Source organism: Puntigrus tetrazona, chromosome 7 (genome assembly GCF_018831695.1).
Source record: "Puntigrus tetrazona isolate hp1 chromosome 7, ASM1883169v1, whole genome shotgun sequence".
In the NCBI taxonomy this organism is placed as follows: domain Eukaryota; kingdom Metazoa; phylum Chordata; class Actinopteri; order Cypriniformes; family Cyprinidae; genus Puntigrus; species Puntigrus tetrazona.
In genome coordinates this window covers 28,787,905-28,811,087 of record NC_056705.1, presented here as the reverse complement: position 1 = coordinate 28,811,087, position 23,183 = coordinate 28,787,905, and the positions used below count along the sequence as shown (strand labels likewise).

Sequence of the window (23,183 nt, the reverse complement as noted above, 5' to 3'; positions counted from 1 at the left end):
TTCCAGGCCCACAGAAAACAAACAGACTGTGTGGCTCCATCAAGTGGACACATCTAGAATGAGCTGCAGCGTGCTGGAAAAGAGCCAAGAGAGCAATGGAAAACAATTCATATCATCTGTCTGAAGATCTGAGGTCACTGCCGCATATTCAGCATATATTTATGTGTTTTGTGCTTCGGTATGCAGAAGACAGACAGACATAGGTAAAAAGGGGGTGGGCTGCTTTGTGACATAAGAGTCACAGCTGCTCCTGTTACTCAGCATTAGCCAATCACACGCACACACACACACACACACACGCACACACACACAAACACGGATATGTAAATGCAAATACAGGCAAATTCACACCTGCAGACGTGGAAATGTGAACATAACATCCTTCTCTCCAAGGATTTCTCAGCTTAACTTTTAACTCAACGAGCTTATTTGGTCCCTCTTCGTCGCCCTTAATTTCTAAGTGCTTCCATTTAAATGAATCATTTGATACAACGCACTTATACACGTTCACATTGTACTTATTTAAAAAAAAAAAAGTATGTAATAACATCTGTAATTAATCTATGTAGTTACACCCACCATTAAACCTTGTTTCACAAGACTATATGAACAAATACATAGTATATAGTAGTTAAGGTCATCTAATATAAAGTGGGACCGCTTATTTTTGTGATTTGATGCGAACAAATATCTTATACAAATAAAACAAAGACATAATATGTAAATAATGCACACTTGTATATATTATATTTACAAAGAGACAGACAGACCTGATTCACCATTTAAATTTATTGATCTAGTTTTCATCTTTTGATACAGATCGAAATAGAAGCAGTACAACGACTCTTAAATATTAATAACCACTAAACCCGATATTCTAGTTTCACGCTCAAACCTATATCTTAATAAATAAGATATATTAGCATGATCTACCCAAGTAAACCATGATTATAAACACACTACAGCATAGTTTCCAGTGCATTAAGACTATAATCCGTCTTCTCCCCTGAGAACTACAGCTGTTCTAGACAAACTGTTCTAGAACTAGATATTTCTAACCAAGCTGTTTTAAACACAGTTTTTAAATATACATATTTTGGTGTTTTCTCCAGAGCGAACATATTTGATGCAGGTCTTTTGTACATTTGAGCTTTAAAATATAACTATATATCTTATTACAGGTGTGAGGCGTTAGCGTAAGGACAAATCTGCCGGGCCTGCGCGATGGCAAACAAAAAGTCGCGAGCAGCCCAACAACGCTCTGTCGAAATTGCCGAAAGCTTTCGGTTAAAGCAGGGTATTAAAGCAGGAAGGAGAATCTACATCGGGTGCCTGTCAAAATCACGGACTAGCGCAGACACATTAGGTCATTTATGTGCAAATCATATATTCGGTCTATATTTTAATACTACTTGTGCAACACAGTGCAATGTAACAAATCTATTTATAGGATACAAACGGTATTAAGTGCGAGGCGTTAAAAACTCTAATCATTTTAAACGAATACAAATGAATCCCTGTGAATGATGAAATGCATAAAAACTGGGAAAAAAAAATGCTTTAACGTGTCCTCACGCCTATTGCAACTATTCGGCCTTGCCTGACTTTGAAATCGGAGGACGGGACAACAGAGACGTAACATCTTTTTTGACAGCCACAACATCTGATACGTCGATGACCTCGATTTGTCGTAGACGGAAAGACACAGATATTCACAAATATTGTTAAACCACACCAAACTCAGACTAAATAACCTGTGTGTTTTGTTTCGACAGGTGTTTCGCTCAAGCACTTAACACACTCTTTATAAGAGCACCGTTTACTCAAAGTATCTGATTGGATGAAATAAAACCTAAGACCGGAGACAGCTCGTGGCTGTATACAGTACAATAAAGCTGAATACAGCCAAAGAGTAGCACTTTCTAGACCGGCACCTGAACAAAGTTATCGATAACTATGATTTACCACAGGCTTTTTTGTGTAGCCCCATCACTACAGTTAACCTGCGTCGTCAAAACTGGCCTTTACACTAAAAACAGTACTCGCTGATATGTTTTACGACAAATGATATGGCTTCGTTTTTCTACTTTCAATCTTACCACCAAGGCCTTCAATCAGAAGTCAAGTCATAGATAAGCGTATACAATCAATAGCAATGCATAGTTACAGTAGATTACGACACAGCATTTCGACTGAAATCTACATTTACTACCTATGCTGCCGCACACCTCAATTAAGGTCTATAAATGAAATTAATCATAGTATAAAGCGAACGGAAGGCCGGTTAAAAACTGCGAAGGGTGTAGTTTAGCACTGCAGTGATGCAGACTCCACCCCTCTCGTTTCCCTTTGCTTCAAACGCTTTGGCTGAAGCTATTTGTGTTTGTGTGCACTTCCTGTTTAAAGGGTTTCTTAAAAAAAGGGAGGAAATGTGAGTGGGCGGACGAGAAAAAAAAAACAGACGGCGATAGATAGAACGATAAAGACAACTTCAAAGATGAAGAGCGTTACAATATGTGAGGTGTCCTAGTAAAAGATCGATAATGCGTCGTTTATGTGAAGATTATGAGAACTTTCTGGAACCAAGAGCAAGTTCAACAATACAGCCCCTGCAGAGCAAGTGTGGCAGAGTCAGCTTGCTGATTACAGAGCAGCAAGGACTTTGACCACTTGACAGCAAAAACAGCCTCCCTCCAAAGTCCTTAGAATGAAACCTGCTCCAACGTTCACAGTTTTTGTCAAATAATGCCTAGTGAGCACTTTTTTTTGATTGCCATATCAAACACAATGGGACAGTTCACCCAAAAGCGAAAATGATGTCATCTTTCACTCACCTTCATGTCACTGGAACGCAAAAGGGCTTAAACTTGACTGGGAATATGCTATTGTATTCATATGGATTAATTTCATGTTACCTTCTCAGAGCTAGTTCTCAGAGGACTATTTTTGGGTGACCGATCCCTTTTACAATGAAGGAAACGACTAGCATTTCCATCTAGGAGTATGAGTTAACGGTATGAGTTAGCTCAAGCTGCAAAATCATTAAAACATTGTTAAAAATTGTCAAAATCCAGAACTTTAAACCTGACCAGCATACAGTGCCTCCTAATGTCCCTTTAGCTTTTTTTGCTCGGGTGCGTAGATCTGATATGCCTGCCAACCAAAACAAGCTATAATGCATGCTATGCACCCCTGCAGGAGCAACATGATGCCGTAGGTGGACCAGAGTGTCGGTCCAGGGAGCCTAGGTGGCATTGCGGGTGATAGTACCAAAGTTGGGTTGAGAAGCAGGGCCTGTATCTCCACTTTGATCATTTGTAGCTCATCCAGGATTGAGAGGAAGGTGCAGCAATGGAACCACTGATGGCTGTGACCCCAGATATCAAAGTTCCCCGGAGAAAAACGTTCTGGGATCTTACTGATATTGAAGAGGGCAGATACCACCAGCCAGAAACAATGGCGGTAGAAGAAGGCAGCCATGGTGGAGAACAGATGAGGTGAGGAGGTCGACAGCGACCTCGTGGAGAGACGGTAGAAGACAGGAGTGGAGGAGATGAAAAACGGCAGGAGGAAGACAAGGGTGCGGACAGCGTAGCGGTACTTCCGCCAGCACTGTCTGGTGTTACAGCAGGTGATGACACATATGATAGCGACCAGACAGGAGGACGGGATGTAGAGGCTTTCAAAGAACTGCTGGAACTGAGTGGGAGAAGATGCAGAGGGCCAAGCCTCTTCGTCAGCGTTCAGGGTCTTCCTTTGGGTAGAGTTCGGTCCCCTGAATCCAATCTCTGGTATTCCGGCTTGAGGATGGATGTAGTAGTAATATGCGAGTGAGGAACCCACTGTATACGCACTAATAGTCCCATAGTCCACAAAGAAACAGATTTCACGGATGATGAGCGACATGGAGTTGAGAAGATGAGCCAGGCTGCTGGCTAGAAGCAGGTACAGCACCCCCAGGAAATAGTTCCAGAAAGGGTAGAAAAAAGGATCGCTAGGTTCCGGTGCTCCTTCCCACGTAAAAACCTCCAGAAAGTGAAAGGCGAACACAAAAATGGGGAGGAAGTGTGTCCAGAAGTTTCCTGTTTCATTGGTGGGGCGAAAAGCAGAGGCTAGACACTGCCGTAGGCTATAGTTTGGAAAACGATAACCAGACAGAATGAAGTTCTCAGTCACTCTCGGTGGAACGTCAGTGTGACGTAGTAATGGAAGCGACCACATGATTGGACCCAAAGACAAATTCACTGGTCGGCAATAAAAGTATCTCCTGAGCTTAGAGTCATTGTTGAGTTAGATTTATTGTTGAAGGTAGTCGTTAAATAAGTAGTATTGCTTACAGAATACTTGACTGTCCAACTGCATGACATCACAGAGGAGAAACTGTCATTTTAATAATCCTTTAGAAGCGTTTCTGGAGTTCATGTGCAGATTTCAGCTGGCAAAGGCAAATCCCTTGGCTCAATACAAATCCCGACAGCATGCGCCGAGACTACTGTGATTTTAGCAGAAAGAAATAATCCTGCTGTTGCGAGTGCAAAGGTCAGCGGCTCCTGGGTCCCTTTTTTCCGTTAGCTCGAGTCTTCAAAGTTGTCGGCGGGGCAGATTCGTTTTAAAACTACTACCGATTCGCCGAGGATGCTTCAAGTGAGAGAACCGGCCGTGACGTTCGTGTCACCTGAGGTGCACACGACATAGGTCACACTTATAAGCAAACATTGAGCTTGTTTTTCAGCTCCGAAGGTCTCGTTTGCTTCTCACTGCGGCCGCATCTCTCCTGCAGTAAAGCTTTTTGAAAGTAGGTCATGTGGGACACCGTCGGGCACCGGCCGGTCTCTGAAAACGAGCGTCACCCCTCAGTGTATTATTCATGCTCCGCCGTGCATAATTCATCGGCCAGATTATCGCGTGCCGTCTCGTATGAAGATGCACGATCCCGAAAACAGCCGTCTCGTGCAGTCTCGCGGAGGCGTTTTACCTCAGAACGGGAACAGAGAGCATTTCTCACGATTCAGCTGTCCGTGCGGCGGCCAATTCCTCTATTTTCGCCCATGTTGAATGCAGTTGTGCCGGTTTTAAGCGTCTCTTCGCTCGACATTCGCATTGCGGTGCTGCGCGATCCGGCGCGAGCTCTTTTCCAGGAAGGAGATATTTCGTTTCTGCTCGACGGCACTTCTAAACAAACACTCAACCGGCGTCCGGTCCCTTTATCATTCGATTGCCCTTGACTTCTTGCACAAATGCCGGCTGCGAGGTGCTGTAGGGCTGCCTGTCGCTCTCCCGTCCGGCCGTTACTTAATCAGGATAAAAGCGTCCGTGTTGCCAGCTCCGGCAAAGCAGCGCAACGCTCTGAACGTGATGTGTCTGTTTGTAGTCATACGCGCTGTAGTTTCTTTAGACGTGTTCAACAAATCCTCCGTCAGCAGCCAGTGTCTCTCTTTATCTGTCTCTCTCGCACACAGACACTCATGTAGCTCTATCTTTGTCCCCCACGCGCCGAGCCGAAGACTCGCCGAAGGCTACGGCTTTTACTGAGCAGACATGACCGATTTCAGTAGAATGTTACAGGCCTTATTTTACTGCCAAGTTGTTATACTTTACAGTATGTCCGGTGGCACTTTTGTATTTTAGGGAGATAAGCATATTTGTCTGTTGGTTTAAACCTAATACATTTGCACCAGTAGGTCAAGCTGTTTTAAACAGCTAGCTAACAAGCCAAAGAAAATGTTAAGTTAAATCTAAACCAAAGTTGCTATGATACAGATTTAAATCCATATACATCTCCGAAATAAGCTACTGTAGTAAAACTACGTTGCTATAGCTTCCGAAGAGGCTTAGACCGCAAACGAAAACTTTTTTTGTGTTTACACATGTGCAACAATGTCACAAAAAAAAAAAAAAATCTGAAGATCTGTTACAGTGTAAACGCAGCCTTATTTACACAATACTAGCTAATGTTTCTCGCTCTATGTCCTGTACCGTGGTGGTATATTTATATATTGTCGCCTACTTATAGAGAGCATTCGTAAAACCACGCAATGCTACCACAGCTCTTATATAAAGTTCGTAGCAATAAAACAGTTTGAATCACCCACACATATCCATTAATTCTAGGCCGTCTGAATTCTTTATAACTGACCGTTATCCTTTTAGCTTTCCCGTGAAATTATTCACGACTCACACCCATCTGAACTTCTATTAGTCCTCCCGCGTAAGCACTTTATAGTGTCCCTCTATAAGCATGACAGGTGGCTCTACGATGGGCAGTGAGTAATAACAGTGCTATCATTAGAGAATATAGATTATTTTTTTTTTTTTACACAGGCCAGCTGTTGAGACAGCTGGCAAAATGGACAGCAAATGTCTGATTGGGATTATTTTTTAAAGCGTGCGGTGATGGGTCAGTATCGGTTATTTGTCAGAGGTCACTTACAGTATACTAATCATCCTTTCATATCAGAAACGTCGTGAATTTTGAAAAAGCAGTAGTATCATTCATGAGCGCACATGCACATGTACAAGCACTCGTTAGAGGGGCGGGCTTCGCTGTGCGGCAGCTGCTCAATGACTGACTGGGTGCCGTGTATTTGGTGACCACCTGCCCCAGGATTAGCCAGGGAAGGCCTCTGTGGGTACTGAAGTATACCAGTTTAAAGATGAGACGGAAGACGAATTCGGCGCCTGCGGAGGTGAAACGGGAGTAGTTGACGATCAGATAGATGAAAACCACAGACTTCACCCATCAGCAGGGTTCGAGTACAGCACAGAACAAAACAAAACAAAACTTGAAACTTAAATTCGAGGCCCCCGGCGCTCTAATACCTCAGACAAGTTGAGACTGGCGTTCATCTGCAGGACTCAAGCCGTCAGGTATTTGAAGGCACGTTTTAGACGCTAAACACCTGAACATTTGAATATTGCATTTGCTGTTATCTGTGGAAGTATGCAAAACAATCACAATCACTATAGTGATGATTTACACAGCCCTGTCACCGATGACATGACTCAACAGGAAGCGAACTGTTACCTCGGATCTTAGAAAGGGATATTCTGCAAACAGGATAAGAGCCGCCCCCTGTGGCAGCGTGCAGGATTGTATAGCGTCGCTTCTGCGATAAAGGCGAAGGCATTGTTAAATAAAGACACTGCCGGGGCCTAAGATAACAAACGGATGGTCGAACGCACTTGAATTTCTGAAGAGAAAGAACAGATGTGTTTCTGTGTCACCCGATGCCTGGAGGGCGCTGATCCACGTGACCCGAGAGGGATCGTCGGGCTGAATCCTGCAGAGGTACATGACCGCACGGCTTTTCAATAGTCTTTACAAACATGCTTTGTGAGTCACGGCTTTTTTTGTCCCATTCAAAAAGATCACGACCCACAAACAAATAAGTTCTTTCTTTCCCAAACTGAAACTAGACAAAACGTTAAAAGCGGCTGAACTGCAAACGCGCGCCGGCATCACACGTCCGTACCATGGTTGTAAAAACAGGCCTAAAAAAAAAAAAAGGTTACCTAAGATTTCCATCGGCCCTGCCAAATGTTTCCTGGCCCAAATAGAATAAATATTTTTAGCTGAATTAATAATAACCTGCATCAACCCGAAAAGTTATTAACTACGATATACGGTATTAACTATTTACTACTTTTGACAAAACTATTTAAGTATTCACGATCGCGAGAGCGACAACACAAAGCTGGATGATCACAGAACACAAGATTCTGTCAACAAAAGTGTAAAGGTCACCTGAGGGAGAACGACGGATATCTATTAGAAAGACGATAGCGTAAACAGAAACTTTAATTCTACAGTAGTCCTTTGTTTTAAAGGCCAGATAACACAGCCCACAAAGAGAGGAAACGATGAAATGAGATTCAAAGTGTATTGCAATGACCCGTTTTGACACACGCCGTCCCTGAGCTAATCAGTTTCCTTCCCATCACCCTTCAGGAGCGCTTGACACTTACTAAACCTCTTCTCTGCGGTTAGAAGTTCATGAAAGCACTGCTTACAGTTACAAGTGTTCATAACGTCCAGGAATAGAACAACTCAGGCAGGGAACCAGCAAACAGATCTCCCCTGAACTCGCATCCTACTTCAGCGCGAACCGTTTCTTCACTTCCCGTTTCCAGCGGACATGGCGTCCATCTCGTTTCGCACCCCGTGCGCTTTCTCAAACCTTCCCTGAGCACTTCACTTTCACCGTTTCGTGAAATATTTTTTTCTGACCACATCAACATAAAATACACATAAAAGCGACAATCAATACAAAGCCGTTCTTAGTGACTCGTCAGATGTCATCCTTCGGGCCGTGATTATTATTGAGTGGATGCGTGAACACGCTTTCCGCACGCAATCACAGTCACTTTACCTAAAACCGGTTAAAGAAGCGGTTCAGCAATGACACACGACACGGCCTTTTCCACGATCAACACGTCATGATAAAGTGATGAATAAAGCTGTAAGATGCACTCGTACATGAAAGCACTTTATTGCTGCCTGATGGCCATCACCCATCAGAACATACTAACACATTTACTGAAGACATCCACCAGGTCCGTCAAACACACACACATTTTTCTCCACCATCTCTACCTATACGGTACATTTTTAACATTTTAATTAAGATATTATTTAATATGTTTCCAGGCTGTAGCAGCCGGTTTCAGAGTGTCTCTAAAGGAAAGATCAGAAAACGACCTGAAGCTCATTTCATCTCATGTTTAATTCATGATTCATAGGCTATTAAATATAATGGAAAGTCCCTTGGCATTACTGTAATTGTTGTAGTAAAATTTTTGGTTGTTGCTACATCAGTTGAAGGTTACTCTAGCGTTTTATTTCGTTGAGACGTACGTTTAATTGCCTAAGGAGAACTGAAGCTGAGAAGGTTGTGGCATGTGACAGTAAAATAAAAGATTCAGCTAAAAAAAAACCACGTCACTGAATTTTATTCAGTATTTATGTTTGTCAGCGGGTTTCAGAGCGCATTAAAATCACATCAGTGCTCAAATTAAGACAAAACTAGCATTAAACAGTTTTCAGTCTTGAAATAAGAAATTGTTCGCAAATTCTTACTTATTAAATCAATGTGAAGTAGGTGACTGTATATAACACCAAGTTAGAAACCTCATTAACATGAGTTAACTGTAAATGAATATTTAACTTCACACAAAGAAAATACTTAAATATTTTGCCTTTGACACAGGCCTGTTGTTTGACCTATGCAGTTATTTAAGCTTTTCAGAGTCTTTAATACTCCACATATCTCTATCTTGCCTTGTTTCTCTGTGTCGCATTTTGTGGGTCAGAACAAGCTAAATAAGGACATAGACACTAAAGAGTTTTTTTTTTTGTTTTGTTTGGTTGTTGTGGTTTTTCTCTCCGAGTAATACCCCCAGAAATCTCAGCATGCTTTTCAATTGTTACAACCCCCGCCATCTCCTCCTGCAGAGACCAATCTATATCAAAACCCCAAGAAACATCCGGATGAGTCATTCAGCATCAATACACTCTTTCCATCATAATGAGAAAATCAATAAGTGCGTCTAGATATGGCCACTAGTTAGCAGACTTGTAACAGCTACAATAGGTTTGTGTGTGTTACCAAGTAATAATTTAGATTTAAAATTAAAAACACAGATACAATAATCCTACTATAATGTATAAATCTGTATTTCCACCTGCTCTGGTCTGCTGTGGGCACCAGGGGGCGCTGCGGGGCATTCATGTAAATACATAAGAGCTGTCCAGATTGCAGTCCTAAAATCTGGAAAAGCTGATGGCTTTTTACAATACTGGTTTTCAATTTAGTAGTACAAAAATGTATTTATACTATGTATACTTGACTTCTACCAAATAAAACATGCTACAGTTGCACATTTAATATGAAGTATTTTAATGCAATTACAATTGTACTTATTTTGAACCCTTACGCAAACTTATCAGTGTAATCAAGATATATGTTAAACTGTTATACAATTCTCGGTATTATATATATATTATATATATTACATATATATAACTTGTATATTACTAGCATATTAGTACTCATAAATTATTATATTTTACATTCCTAATCCTACCAAATACCTAAAATTAACAACTAAGTTACAAAGCAAATATGAAAAAAAAAAAACAAGTTAGTAAATAGGAGTTTATTGAGGCAGATTCGTAAGTTAATGGTGAGAAATGGCCTTAAAATAAAGTGTAACCAAATTATATTATTATGTTATAAATTATGTTCTCTTCATCTTTAAACATCATTTACTGTACACGAAAGTTGACTAAAAAACAAAACAAAAAACATGCAATGTTGCACATATCTATTTGTTAAAAAAAAAAAATAGCATGTGGTTTGGACAAATTTCCTTCATTCTCAAAATAATTTATAAAGCTGATATTTAAGGTCAATTACGACTGTGTACACACACGCATTATTACATCATTATTAATACGGTATATGCTGCTGAAAAACTACATTACTTGGCAAAAGAGTGAATATTATTATTGTTATGAATAAATGGTTCACAAGGGATCTCATTAGCCGTTCTTAAATCATTATAAACCACTGCTTCTTTGGGCTCATTTGCTTTTTTTTTAGACAACGACCAATCATTTTAGGTTGTATTTTGCTTTACGTTATCTTAACACTGACATTTATTCTTCTTTTAACATCTTTTATGACGTTAAAAAACCCGTAACAAACATAAAGAACCCTTTAACACACGATGTCCCGTACACACGCAGGATAAAAGCCCAACATTAACTCATCTGCACAAACCGGAAATTCCTGATGGCCGTTTATTGATATATGTAACCTATTACATATTACTTTAAACAATATCTCATGTAACAATGCAAACTGTGTAATTATAGATGTGTAAATAAGCATACGTGTGTATTAACTGGTACTGTAATACTTACACAATACAGACTTCATATACAGACAAAAATAAAGATGATATAAAAGAAAATGTGTTAATCCTAGAAAGAAAAAATCATGCCTGATCTACAACAGTCCTCTAATGTTGCTTACGTCACCTTACAAATTAATATACGTGTATATGTCTACCGTTCAACCAGTTGGCCGGGTTCAGTGGTCATGGGAAGGTCTGTGAGAAATGGGTTTACATCACTTGAGGTGTATCTGAGGACCTTCTATCATTTTCTCCCATAAATACCTTAACCTTTCAGTCTTCCTTCATAGTTCAGCCCTCATCATGTGAACGCCGTCGCTCGACCTCACCTGTGAGAATAACAAGATTGTTTCTAAACTTCCCGTTAGACCTAATCTTGTACTATGAGGAACCTTCAGTGTACCTTCAGAGTCCACTCAAACCTCCCCTTCAGTTCAAAGCGGGACTCGACTGGCCCCCGAGATATAACACAATCTGGCCCTCAGTGGACCAACTCCAGCTGGCTTGCAGAAAAAGGCAGCACGCCGCTGACATAGTAAGCAATGCCCAAAGAAAGCAGGGCGATGACCACCAGCAGCAGCAGCACCCTCCAGAAGCCCAAGTCCTCCACAAACTCCTGCCAGGTGGAGCGAAAGCTGGACAGCACGCCCTCGCTGTTCTGCAGGTTTGGATTCAGCAGCGAATGGCTCTCCATTGCACTAGGAACAACGGTATTTTTTTTATAATATTAACCGAAACATGTCAAATGCCTACAACATATAAATGTGCAAACCTAACCTCTCGCTCTCAGCCATCTGCATGGCTTCGAGTTTGGAGTGGGCTCCTCTGTTGAAGCCCTTGACCTCTTGCTCTTCGAGGCCTTCCAGCAACCGAATGGCATCTTTATTGACCCCTCTCCTCTTTGCCAGCACCAGTGGTGTCGAGCCATTGTGGTTACTGTTCAAATCACACAAAGATAATAATTACATCATTACAGCTAGAGTGAAATAATCACTACTGTTGCAGTAAAACAATAAGTTAATATTTTTTTAATTATTTTATGAAAGTGATAGTTAACGTTGGAGGAATTTTTAATAAATGTACATTATGACTACAATATTAATCGTAATAATAACTCCAACAGAAGGTAAGCCAGAGTAAAAGGTGCATTTGATTTTATTTCTCTTTAGAAAAGTAAGAGATGATGGTCTTTAAAATAATAAAATAAAAAAATTTAAAAAAGTAACGTCAATGTATCTGGTGAATATATTGTAACTATTAAATTATAAAAGTACTTTATTTATCAAAATAAACTATTACTAAAGCTAAAATATTAATATCAATACTTTTCGATTGTTTTTTTTCTGCACTCACACACTATGGGACTAAAAAGCACAGGTGTGCTACAAGCATTAGCCATGATGTAGATTACATAAACAGTAGTCGCTTACAACAAACATCACATTTTCCAAACAAACATATAGCATCTCACCAAATATCTATTTTGAGACCATTGGACACCAGGAACTGAATGGTGTCCACGTGTCCACACAGGTGCAGTGCCGTGTTGCCCTGATAGTCGGTGGCCAGCAGATCTGCGCCAAACTTGTGCAGAAAGCGGCAGATGTCCACATTCCCCCGCGCCGCTGCCAGATGCAGGCCCGTGCGGCCCCTGTGGTCACGGATGTTGGGGTCGCAGCCGGCCTCCAGCAGACGCCTAGCGAAACTCAGGTCCCCGTCGATACAAGACTGCAGTAACGGTACGCTGGTCTGCGACGAGTCATTGATGAAGACATATGACATGTCTGAGTCGGTCTCCGAAAATTCCAGCGTAACTGAAAAACGCAAAAAATGGAGTACGTTTCATGAAGCCTGGTCATATTAAATTAGCTTAGGTCAAAAAAAACAGCTTGGACACAAAATGCATTCAGTTACCACTTCTCTCAAATTACATCAATCTAAAACTGTTAAGTATTAAAACTTCATAACACAACGCCTTTTTGCATTTTGCAAAAACAGACCACGTAACACATACATCCAACGAAACAAATCGACAGAAAGCTTATTTATTCGGCTTTCAGGTGAAGCGTAAATTAAAGTTTTAAAAAGGTGACTCTTATGACTGGTCTTGTGGTCCAGCAACATTATAAACATATCATAAGCTCTGATAAGTCCACATACCCTATCATTTCTTTCACACCCAATGAAAAGGGCCGTGTAATTAAATGTATTCATTTTGCAAACCTTCTGTTTGTGAATAAGAAAAGTGAGTCTACCGAGTCCTGAGATGAACATCTGACACATAACCATCGATTGCTGGTCTTCCATATAGTGTACCATTAAATGTTTTCAATGCAGAATATAATTGATTGCTTCTGATTATGAGATGAAATATGATGAGGAACACAACGGTACTAAGACCAGCTGGTCACACTTGAAAGAGTCTTAAAGGAGTATATTCCTCAGTATTTTTATCAGAGCACCTGAACACGATGCAGCAGGAGGCGTCCGCATTAGCCAGCACTATGCTAGATGATGCTGACTAACGTCAAATCACCCGAGACAAACAACAATCACCTCTGTGGAGTTTTATTCGTCGAAATTCGAAGCAGAGACGAATCCGCTGCTGGTAAAATCCAGCGACAGTCGCTAAAATACGACGTGCCGTTTGTAAACATGTCATTACTGGAAACAGCTCTATAACACTAATCACTGCACGTTTATATGCGCAGAGAAAAACAATGCCGGACTCGGCAATGAAACATATCAGCGCACTTCGTCAGCCCCGCTGTTACGGGTTTATATGTACCTGTTTTGTGCGGCAGTATCACAGGAGAAATGTCTTGCGCTTCTCCAAACCCCGTCGCTTACGCCTGTCTGTGTTGTTTGTGAGTTACTACAGCTGCGTCGGTAGCTGCGCGTTTAAGGGCGTGCAGCGCCCCCTGCTGCTGCGGCGGAGCTGCCGACTAGCGTCCAGCGAAGGGCATGAAACTTTCGGGAATCTGTATGTTTTGAATCCGTATTTCGGTTCAAGCCACGTTTTGACTTTAGTGTTGGCAAATGTACATTTTCAGGAGGTATGGACGGTGCCCAACTAAATTGTGTTAAATAATAAAAAGTTCATTTTAAAATTATTATCATTATTATTTTTCTCACAAAACAAAATATAATAAAATGCAGATAATTTGCTTGATCTGGTGAACCTATGAGCACGTGTCTAATAGTTTTAACTGATCTCTGGGCCATTTTTTTTTAAATAGTAATAATGCACTTTATTATGCATACATTTATGATCCAAAAATGCTAATTGCATGGTCAGTTGCTCATTTCATTTTAATACAATGTTTCAAATATTTACCTATAATGAAAAATCAACATCTCCTACATTTCAGAATGATTCATATTAAAATTTTTGATGAGGCTTTTTAAAAAACAGCCTGCTATAGTCTCTCAATAATTTGGAGTCAGGTCTTGTCATAATAAACAAATCCTTTTTTTTTAAGTGCATAGCCATTCATCTGTAGAAGTGTCCTAGTGCCAAATATAAACAAAATACACAAACACATACACACTAGCATTGAAAAGCTTGAGGTCTGGAAATATTTTTTCACCAAGGCTAACGGATCAAAAATATAGCAAAACAGACATATTATTTAAAACAACAATACTATATATATATATATATATATATATATATATATATATATATATATATATATATATATATATATATATATATATACACTTTTTTTATTTATTCCTGTGATGGCAAAGCTGAAATTTCAGCATTTACTTCAAAAGCTAAACATCTGTAACAATGTTAAATTCTTTTTTATCAGTTGTGTGTGTTCTTGCTTGATTATTAGCGTCAAAAAATATTACATGCGCCACATTTTATACAGTTGTGTCCAAGTGTTTGCATGTGAAACCAAGCATGAACAAAATGAGAATAAATGAGTGTGATGTGTAATAATAAATTTAAAAACCTTAATAAATGGTCTCTAAAAGTTTTATTCTTGCGAGAAGTTTGCTGCAGAGTGTGACAAAGAGGAGAGGGCATCTTGTAGTACCTTCATGGTTATACATTCTTAACAGCTGTACTTAAGGCTAGGAAACCAAAAGGAGTACCGTAAATCATGTCTTTTACGATGTTCCTGGAGGTCCCCCAACACTGCATGTGCTCCATGTCTCCTTAATCAAACGCACCTGATTCATTCCCCAATGGTCTTCTTAACTCTCCTCCAGGTCTCCGGCGACCTCCTGTACACTCGATGCTTTTGGTTTACCAGCCTCGGTTTATCATTAATTCCCTGTTAATTTCACCATCTTCCACACCTTGTGTTGTGTTTCTCATCTGATTTCCTCAGCTTCTGCGCCTTCCATTGTACGCTTTCTGATATCTGCATACATACTGCTGTCAATGAATAAGCTTTGGGTTCAACAACTAAACCTTCTTGTTGTTTTAATTTTTAAGTGTTAATTATTTTAGATATATACATATAATTATGCCAACGTGTTATTTTGATATTGTACAATTTATGTAACATCATTCCTATTAAATCTTTTTTGTCATTAGTTCTTTATTATTTGTCTTCTTCCATAGTTAGTTGACCACTTTCATTTCTCCTCTTGGTAGTTGTTTCATCACAGCTTATTTGCAAATATATTCAGTCAAATGCCCTGAACATATACGACACGAAAACCTGAACGGCCTCAGACATTAAAAATAAACCATCTGTTCCCTTCATGATCCTGCAACCCTTCCAAAGTCCACAGAAAAACAAAATTGAAACAAGTTAGTATACAAGCGTACTAAAAGGCGTGGCCTGTGGTGTGATAATGTGATTGGCTGATGCCCTGTCATATACAAATATGGTCATTAGAAGTGGCTAATAAGTTGTAATGATATCGGGTTAGTTTTGTAAGTTTCAATTTTAAGTTAACAGACCCATGCTAGTTAATCGTTATAACTCACATATGTATTTATATGTCACAAGAAAAATATGGAGTACCTCAAAGCTCAGTACTAGGGCCATTACTTTTTACACTTTACATGTTACCTCTGGCAAATATTATCAGGAGACATGGTGTTAGCTTTCATTGCTATGCTGATGATACTCAGCTGTATATTTCATCACGGCCCGTTGATACACACCAATAAAGACACATCTTTTTAACCTAGCCTACACACAACACTCTAATACACTTCTATTGTTCAAATCCATTAAAGGATCGTTAGGCTGCATTCATTAGATTAGCTGGAGCTGGGAACACTCCTCATAAAACACAATGTACTCGTGACATTGTAAAAAGAATGGCATCTTTGCTAATATTAGTCTGTTTCTTTCTCATTCTGTTTCTCAGCTTGTATCCAGATCAGATGGTGGATCAGCACCCAGAGATGATGCTCATCTGAGACCAGAACGCGCTCACACACAAAGTCGGTTGCACAATTTAGCTGCAATTAAAATTGAACTGGAAATGAAATGCTGGGAGTCCAGCCAGAGGAGAAGTGGCCCTTAACTGAGCCTGTTTTTTGTTTCTTCATTCTGTATGGATGGGCTTTTAGTTCCTCTGACTTGCTTAGTTGGGGACACTTCATTTCTAGAGATTATCGTCAGTTGGATTACAGAGACTGTTTCTGCATTTAATAACAAATTGTTCAATCTTGTCATTATAAGATCCCTATCATTGTACTCTTTTATTTGATACTGTTCAGTGCTTTGATAAAATTGTTAAATGCGTTATATAAATAAAAGTGATTGATTGATTGATAACAGGTCCATTTCCACTTGATTTCAAACATCAATAAGGTGAAATGAACTGTTTCACTAATAAGAAACATGTCAGGCATTTTAAAGTATTACTATTTTATTATGTATCTCCTAAGAGGCTCAATCTGGTAGCTGAGCCAGTCTCTTACAAGAAATGAGAAGTGTTTTTCCCTAACATCTCTTCTCTCACTCATCTACCCACAGCACATATACAGTACATATACTGTGTGTGTGTGTGTGTGTGTGTGTGTGTGTGTGTGTGTGTGTTTGGGATGACATCAAGGGATCTAGGAGAGCAGTATTTGAGCCCAAAGAAAACTGCGCTCTGCTGTCTGTCTCTCTCTCTCTCTCTCTCTCTCTCTCTCTCTCTCTCTCTCTCTCTCTCTCTCTCTCTCTCCGGACAGATAAGCAAACACTACAACTGCACAAGAGCCACAAGTTACAAGCAATATCAGACAGTGAAAGTTTACAGGTCAGATGTGTGAGAGATGTGTGACAGATCTCCGTGAGATGAAGCCACTATTCCCCTCCCACTTAAACATGAGCTCGATCTCCTCAAGACAGAGACTCCTGGCATCTTATAGTCTGCTGTAGAGAGAATCCAGCTCCTGACACACGGGGCTGTTAAAGGAATAATGCTGATTCAGCATAAATTACTACAGATTCAGAGATAGGCAGTTATTTCCAAATTATTTCCAGTTGTTTAAGCAGAAATGTGTTCGTTACAGTCAGGCACTTGAAGCTGAAGTGAATACATTTTTGTTAAAATCATTACGTATCAAGTGCAAAAATGTGCTTTATTCACGATGAAGCACAGCTATGAGCACTTCACCCAAAACACCAGAAGAGTAGAGCAGAAACAGTTGTGAGATAATGAATGAATCACAAGAGAAAGGATGAAAACAATAGACAGAATGTGAATGAGTCTGAGCAAAATAACCTGCCTGACAGAAAAGACAGAAAAACTAGACAGTTATCAAGATCAAATGAGTTCTGTGTCATTTTATTTTATTTTACCTTTTCAGTTTTTAATTATTATAATACACACATCTCCAGTAATAAAACTAAACCAAGAATAATAATGTGCCAATCAGATGAAATCAATATCAACAAAATTAATGTAGTCATTTTTTGCACTAAAGAAGTGTCACAGAAGTGCACAAAATCAGCATTTACTCTTCAACTCAGAAGTGACATGAAAGTATTTAAACTCATAATCACAAGGTTTTCAGATTTTTGTTAAATTATTCTGATTGATATTAGATTCATTAAAAATTCGACTAAAACGTCCAGTAGGTGGCGGCAAGTCACCGTTTAAACGATTCGTTCAACAGTCGATCAAGAAAATCTCCTAAAATGTAAGTCGCGTATTGTTTATTGTTTTCCAAAATCAATGTCACTGTATGAACGTATTCATTTCATTTCATTTCATTTCATTTCACTTGGACTTTCCAGTTTACCAGTTTAAATGATCCGATCTCAAAAACCTAACTTGTGCCACAAAGCAGGGTTTTTTAGCGGTTTAATGCGCTTCATGCATGTTTGCTTATTGCTTTACCTCGTCAAAAACGAAGCGATATACAATTAGATAATTAATATAAAGTATATTAGATATGAATGCTATCGTGATTTATTCGCATTTTTTAAATTCGCATTCTTGTCAGCAGAATGACGTGACGTGATTTCTATGGCAATTAGAATGTTGTAGAAAGACCCGAAAAAACGTCATCAGTTTGTTGGTTGAAGTTTCGGAGTATCTTGATAAGTCACAAACGGTTTTATCGTGAGACAGCTACTTTTTTGGCTAAAAAAAGCTAGTGATGGAGTGCTGTGTACTTCTAAAATACACCACCAACACGGCCGTGTCCCATCTTCATCAGCTTGATGAGACGCCTGTTGGTCCCGGTGTGAATGATGATGGGAGAAAAGTGAAAAAGGCAGAGAGGAGCTTCTGGAGGTGGCCTTTTGGGAGAGCTGAGAATGATGGACAGAAAAAGGAGGCAAAGATAGAGAAGGAAAGGAAGAATGGCCGGAAATGGCCCGCTCTTCGCTTTCATCTCCACAGATCTGGAAAATATGACCTGGTCGAGGCTGAGAAGAAGTTCAAGTGTGAGGCGGGAACATATCAGAGACGTGATAATGGTACAATCATATAAATGTGCTCTGATTATACAAGTGGAAATGAAAATGAATCGATTCCTCAGTGACTGAAACCTCTAGTATCTGCTGTCATCATTACATCAAGTATTTAGAACTGTAGAGATCAGAAATTTAGAAAGGTTGAGAAAAGTTGAATTTAGAAATCAAGTCCAAATTGGCCCTAAATACAGAAAAGCTGAAATTTGAAGATGCAGCATCTTATATTAATACAATTGATTTTGAATTGATTCATATTATAGCTCCAGCTTCAGAAGGCCCTCCTGCTGCTGAAGAACAGCCAGAGCAGGACGTCCTGGGCAAGGGTAAGAATAATAAATCAATGAGAGTTAGAAAATGTTATTTTGGAATGATACATTTTGTAAAAAAGGATCTAAAACCGCATTTCACACTAACTACAACTGTTCACCTTTTAATAGGCCACATCATGAGAAATTATAAAATCGGTCCCAAGCTGGGTTCAGGCGGATTTGGTTTGGTGTGTGAAGGAACCCGCAATGAGGATGAACTCAAGGTTTTATTACATTTTTTGGCTTCAACAAACTTTTTATTCTTATAGTTTATTTCTTCAGGATTCATGAACATCATGACCTCTTTGCTCATGCTAACTGTTAACCCTTTGTTTTGTTGATCAGGTGGCTGTGAAATTTTCAGTGAAGGCACCAAACATGCCAAACATCTCAGTGGTGAGTAGTCTGCACTCTCTGTCATTACTTCTCAGTCGCTGTTTTCAATTCATAGCATCTTATATTTATGTTAATCACTGCCAATGATTGGTCAACTGTCTTGAAGTCTTTATTTGGGAAACCACCTTCATCGAACAGTCATGCTTTCTCTTTTAGCCTGGTCATCCCAATCGCCTGCCGTTGGAGATCGGCTTGACACTCATGGCCAATAAGGGCCCCAGCGCTCCTCAAATAATTCAACTGCTGGACTGGGAAGAGGAGACGGACCACTACATTATGGTTATGGAGCGGCCCTCACCTTGCATGGATCTGCTTAGTTTCATGGAGCTCCACGGAGGAATCCTCGACGAGCGCACGGCGCGATACGTCATGCGGCAGGTCATTTGTGCCGCTAAGGCTTGCTTTGAGAAGGGTGTCTTCCATCGGGACATTAAACCGGAGAACCTGCTGGTGAACCCGGACACCATGGAGGTCAAATTGATTGACTTTGGTTGCGGGGCCCTTATGAAAAAATCGGCCTTCAAAGACTTCTGTGGTACGTTACACAAACCATTACTCACAAAAGAAAAAAACATGTAACGTGTAGTCGGCATGCTGTGGAAGTGTATGAACATCAGACAACATCTCTTTCTTCCAGGCACAGAACAGTACTTTCCTCCAGAGTACAAGTTCAAGGGCACATACCATGCCAAGCCCATGACAGTGTGGTCTTTGGGGATTGTGCTGTTTGAAATGGTGTGCGGGATTTTCCCACAGCGGGCGACCTGTACTTGATCGCCGCCAACATCTGGACCAGGCCAGGCCTGTCACAAGGTGAGATCTTCATCAAACACAAAAAAGAGCAGGTGTGAAGTATAAGCTAATAATGAGACATCTCTTTGTTTTTGCACAGAATGCTGCGATCTGATTTGTGATTGCCTGCAGCCGAAGCCAAAGAAGAGACTTGCTCTAAAGAAGATCCATCTCCATGACTGGTTTGAAGTATGTTAAACATTACATTAAGTACATTAAAATTGTGTTTTTGTTTCAGGTCATGGATTGAGACAAGATGTCACGTCCACTCTTCTGTTCTCAGTCTGCGCTTCATCTGCTGGACCGACACGAGTGACCTTTCCTTCCCTCCATTCAGGCCTCAATATAGAGCCGAGCCACCCGTCCTTGACTTCAAGCAGCAATATTTGCGTCTGGCTGTATTGCTCAATAATTTGTGTATTGATCTTTACTGAATAGTTGTTTGTAAATCATTATTATATTCATATACTTGTCTCAATTAAAGTATTAAAAACTGGTAAAAAACTGTATAAAAAAACCTATAAGAAATGTATAAGAAATTTGTAAGACATTTATTTTACAATAAATCTGTAAGCAAATAAATAATAAGTGTCTGTTCATAATTATATTGCATTGTTTATATTGCAAATTAATTTCAGTCCCTTCTGAAACTGTTACGGCCACACAGCTTCCTGTCATGATCACAGACCAAACATCTACTGTTATCTGACATCTCTCACACTTTAAAATGAATAGAATTAAAGATATTTATCAGAGATATTTAAAAACTATACATTTGTTCACCTTTAGATGAACACTTGTGATGTTAAGTTTTGTCACCGGTCACGTGGTAATAAAGATTGAAAAAATTCAAAACAAAGGTATTATAATCAAACACAACAACTAAAAGTCGGAATACTTTTATTTGAGGTTTCATACAAGTACTTTATGATTAATTTATAATAAATTATAGCTAGGTATAATTAATAATAAATATTTAGATTATATTTTAGAATTAACTGTAGCAGAATTAACGTTACAGTTATTTCATCTGTTTGTCCACCGAGCAGACAATATAATTCTTTATCAATTCTAAGAAAGCTTATTTTCCTGGCCAAGGAAGAATAGCTTTCCTACTCTGCAGTACTAGCAGTAATTTAGCATGTAGGAAGGGTCAACATTCAGTGACTTCAAATTGTGAGCAGACAATTAACTGTGAATATAAGGGATTTAATCAACAAGCTATAGATAACATACAACATATTAACAAAGCACACACACACACACACACACACACATATATATATATATATATATATATATATATATATATATATATATATATATATATATATATATATAAGATACAGCAAAGTAAGGAAGAAAGAGAGAGAGAGAGAAGGAGAAGAATGCTAGTATTTCACATCAATTAACTACAACCTAGTGAGAATCATCAAAGAATCAAAATTCACCTTAAAAGGGGCTCAAACTTAAACACGCATCCAACTAGTTATAAAAGTTACTTGCATTAGTTTTTGTTGCTGCAAAAGAATCCTGATGACAAGAAGTTCTTGATGATTTCTCTAGGTGTGAGCTGGGGGAACCTCTGGTTCCTCTTGAAGGTAAGAAAGTCCACAGCGAGATGACAAAGTTATTTGAAGGTAACTACCAGAAGGTTGGACTCAAGAGTTGAGTCTGTAGAGAATCCGTCTCAAAGAAAGGAAGGAATAGTTGGTGTTAGGGACTTTTGATAGTTCCCTGACACACCCACTGCTTGATTGGAATTGCCAATCAGAGGCATGGATTTTGAGCGAGAGAAAAGTTTCTTTGTTTGCTTTTATGGCCCATTGGCATCTTTATTGCTGGTCTGGAGAGTTGGAGCAACTTTACTCCAAAACACAGTAAAAATGGTATGATGCACTTCATGATTCTATGCGGTAAATCATCATTTGAGGCATGACAAGAGGATCGTTTTGATACCATGAGGTATAAGTGTTCATAATAATGGCTTAAAATAAAGAAAATGTCCCTATGTGTGTGCGTGATTCAGTATGCAATGGCGTGGCCAGACCACATCTCTAGTGAATCCATAGGTGAATGGCACGGGGGTTTGTTACTCCTCGTTGGAATGGGTTCGGGGCTTTGATGTAGGGACTAGAGAGCAAATCTGTTTAGCATCTCTGTGATAATGGGGGAACCACGGGCAATTTAACACCTGCAAAGATGTAGACATGAGGTCCAGGTGTGTAATTTATCAGCAAATGTTAAAAGGTGAAAAGGGTCCTTTAAGACAACGACCAAATAAGCATCTTGATCTTAGCCAGACGCTACAACATCTTTTTACCAAGGGCATGATAAGAATAAACCCCAGTCTAACCACTTAAAGACACATGATGAGATGTAAGACGAACAGAAGTAAATGTATACTCAGGGCTACCAATGAGAGACTGAGGCTTAGTGGTCACAGTGGTTATATATCAACCAGCCTCTCTATGAGACTGGCCGACTCAAAATTAGTCTATTTATCATCTGCAATGCACACAGGAAATTAGACATTTTATAAAAAGAAATGAGCTTTTGAATATAAAAATATTATACACACTTTTGGTCGTTGAATTACTGAGGCTGAAAACCTATACCTCAAAAGACCAAGAGATGATCTTTAAGGTATTATCCATTCTCCTCATGTTTGATGGATGTTTAAATGTTCTCATCAATCAAGAATATGATATATCATTGGGTGAACTTGATGAATTTAGATCAACTGCATGTGAATGAACTTTAACATATTTTTAAGTTCAGTGCAATTCATTTAGGATATGTATGGGGTTAAACTAATCCTTTCAAGTGACAACCAAGAGGACAATCTTATTCATGTAGATTGCAAAGTGCTGGTTTG

The 23,183-nt window shown here is 39.5% G+C and overlaps 2 protein-coding genes across 3 annotated transcripts; both read right to left on the bottom strand.

Annotated features, from left to right (window-relative positions):
• Positions 1–774: 774 nt before the first annotated feature.
• On the bottom strand, positions 775–5,730 carry paqr9 (progestin and adipoQ receptor family member 9). Its single transcript, XM_043245112.1, has one exon. It carries the CDS (start codon positions 4,219–4,221, stop codon positions 3,106–3,108), a length of 1,116 nt encoding a protein of 371 aa, XP_043101047.1. The 5' UTR covers positions 4,222–5,730; the 3' UTR covers positions 775–3,105.
• A 5,057-nt stretch (positions 5,731–10,787) lies between these two features.
• On the bottom strand, positions 10,788–13,810 carry ankrd46b (ankyrin repeat domain 46b). Of its 2 annotated transcripts, XR_006251431.1 has the most exons (5): positions 13,706–13,810; positions 12,389–12,731; positions 11,695–11,853; positions 11,321–11,615; positions 10,788–11,246 (listed from the first exon to the last, which is right to left on the bottom strand). XR_006251431.1 is itself a non-coding variant. In XM_043245113.1 (4 exons), exons 2-4 carry the CDS (start codon positions 12,697–12,699, stop codon positions 11,399–11,401), a joined length of 687 nt encoding a protein of 228 aa, XP_043101048.1. In that variant the 5' UTR covers positions 12,700–12,731; positions 13,706–13,810; the 3' UTR covers positions 10,788–11,398. The 2 variants fall into 2 exon arrangements, 1 of the variants encoding a protein (XP_043101048.1); XM_043245113.1 differs by having other exon boundaries at positions 10,788–11,615.
• Between the last annotated feature and the right edge of the window lie 9,373 nt (positions 13,811–23,183).

What these genes read in the sequence shown, in the direction of transcription:
- paqr9 (XM_043245112.1), bottom strand. Translation starts at nt 4,221, where the DNA reads ATGTGGTCGCTTCCATTACTACGTCACACTGACGTTCCACCGAGAGTG.
- ankrd46b (XM_043245113.1), bottom strand. Translation starts at nt 12,699, where the DNA reads ATGTCATATGTCTTCATCAATGACTCGTCGCAGACCAGCGTACCGTTA. An exon ending in GGTCTCAAAATAGATATTTG is followed by an intron (nt 11,854 to 12,388) that starts GTGAGATGCTAT and finishes TGATTTGAACAG; the next exon opens with TAACCACAATGGCTCGACAC. An exon ending in CAGATGGCTGAGAGCGAGAG is followed by an intron (nt 11,616 to 11,694) that starts GTTAGGTTTGCA and finishes CGTTGTTCCTAG; the next exon opens with TGCAATGGAGAGCCATTCGC.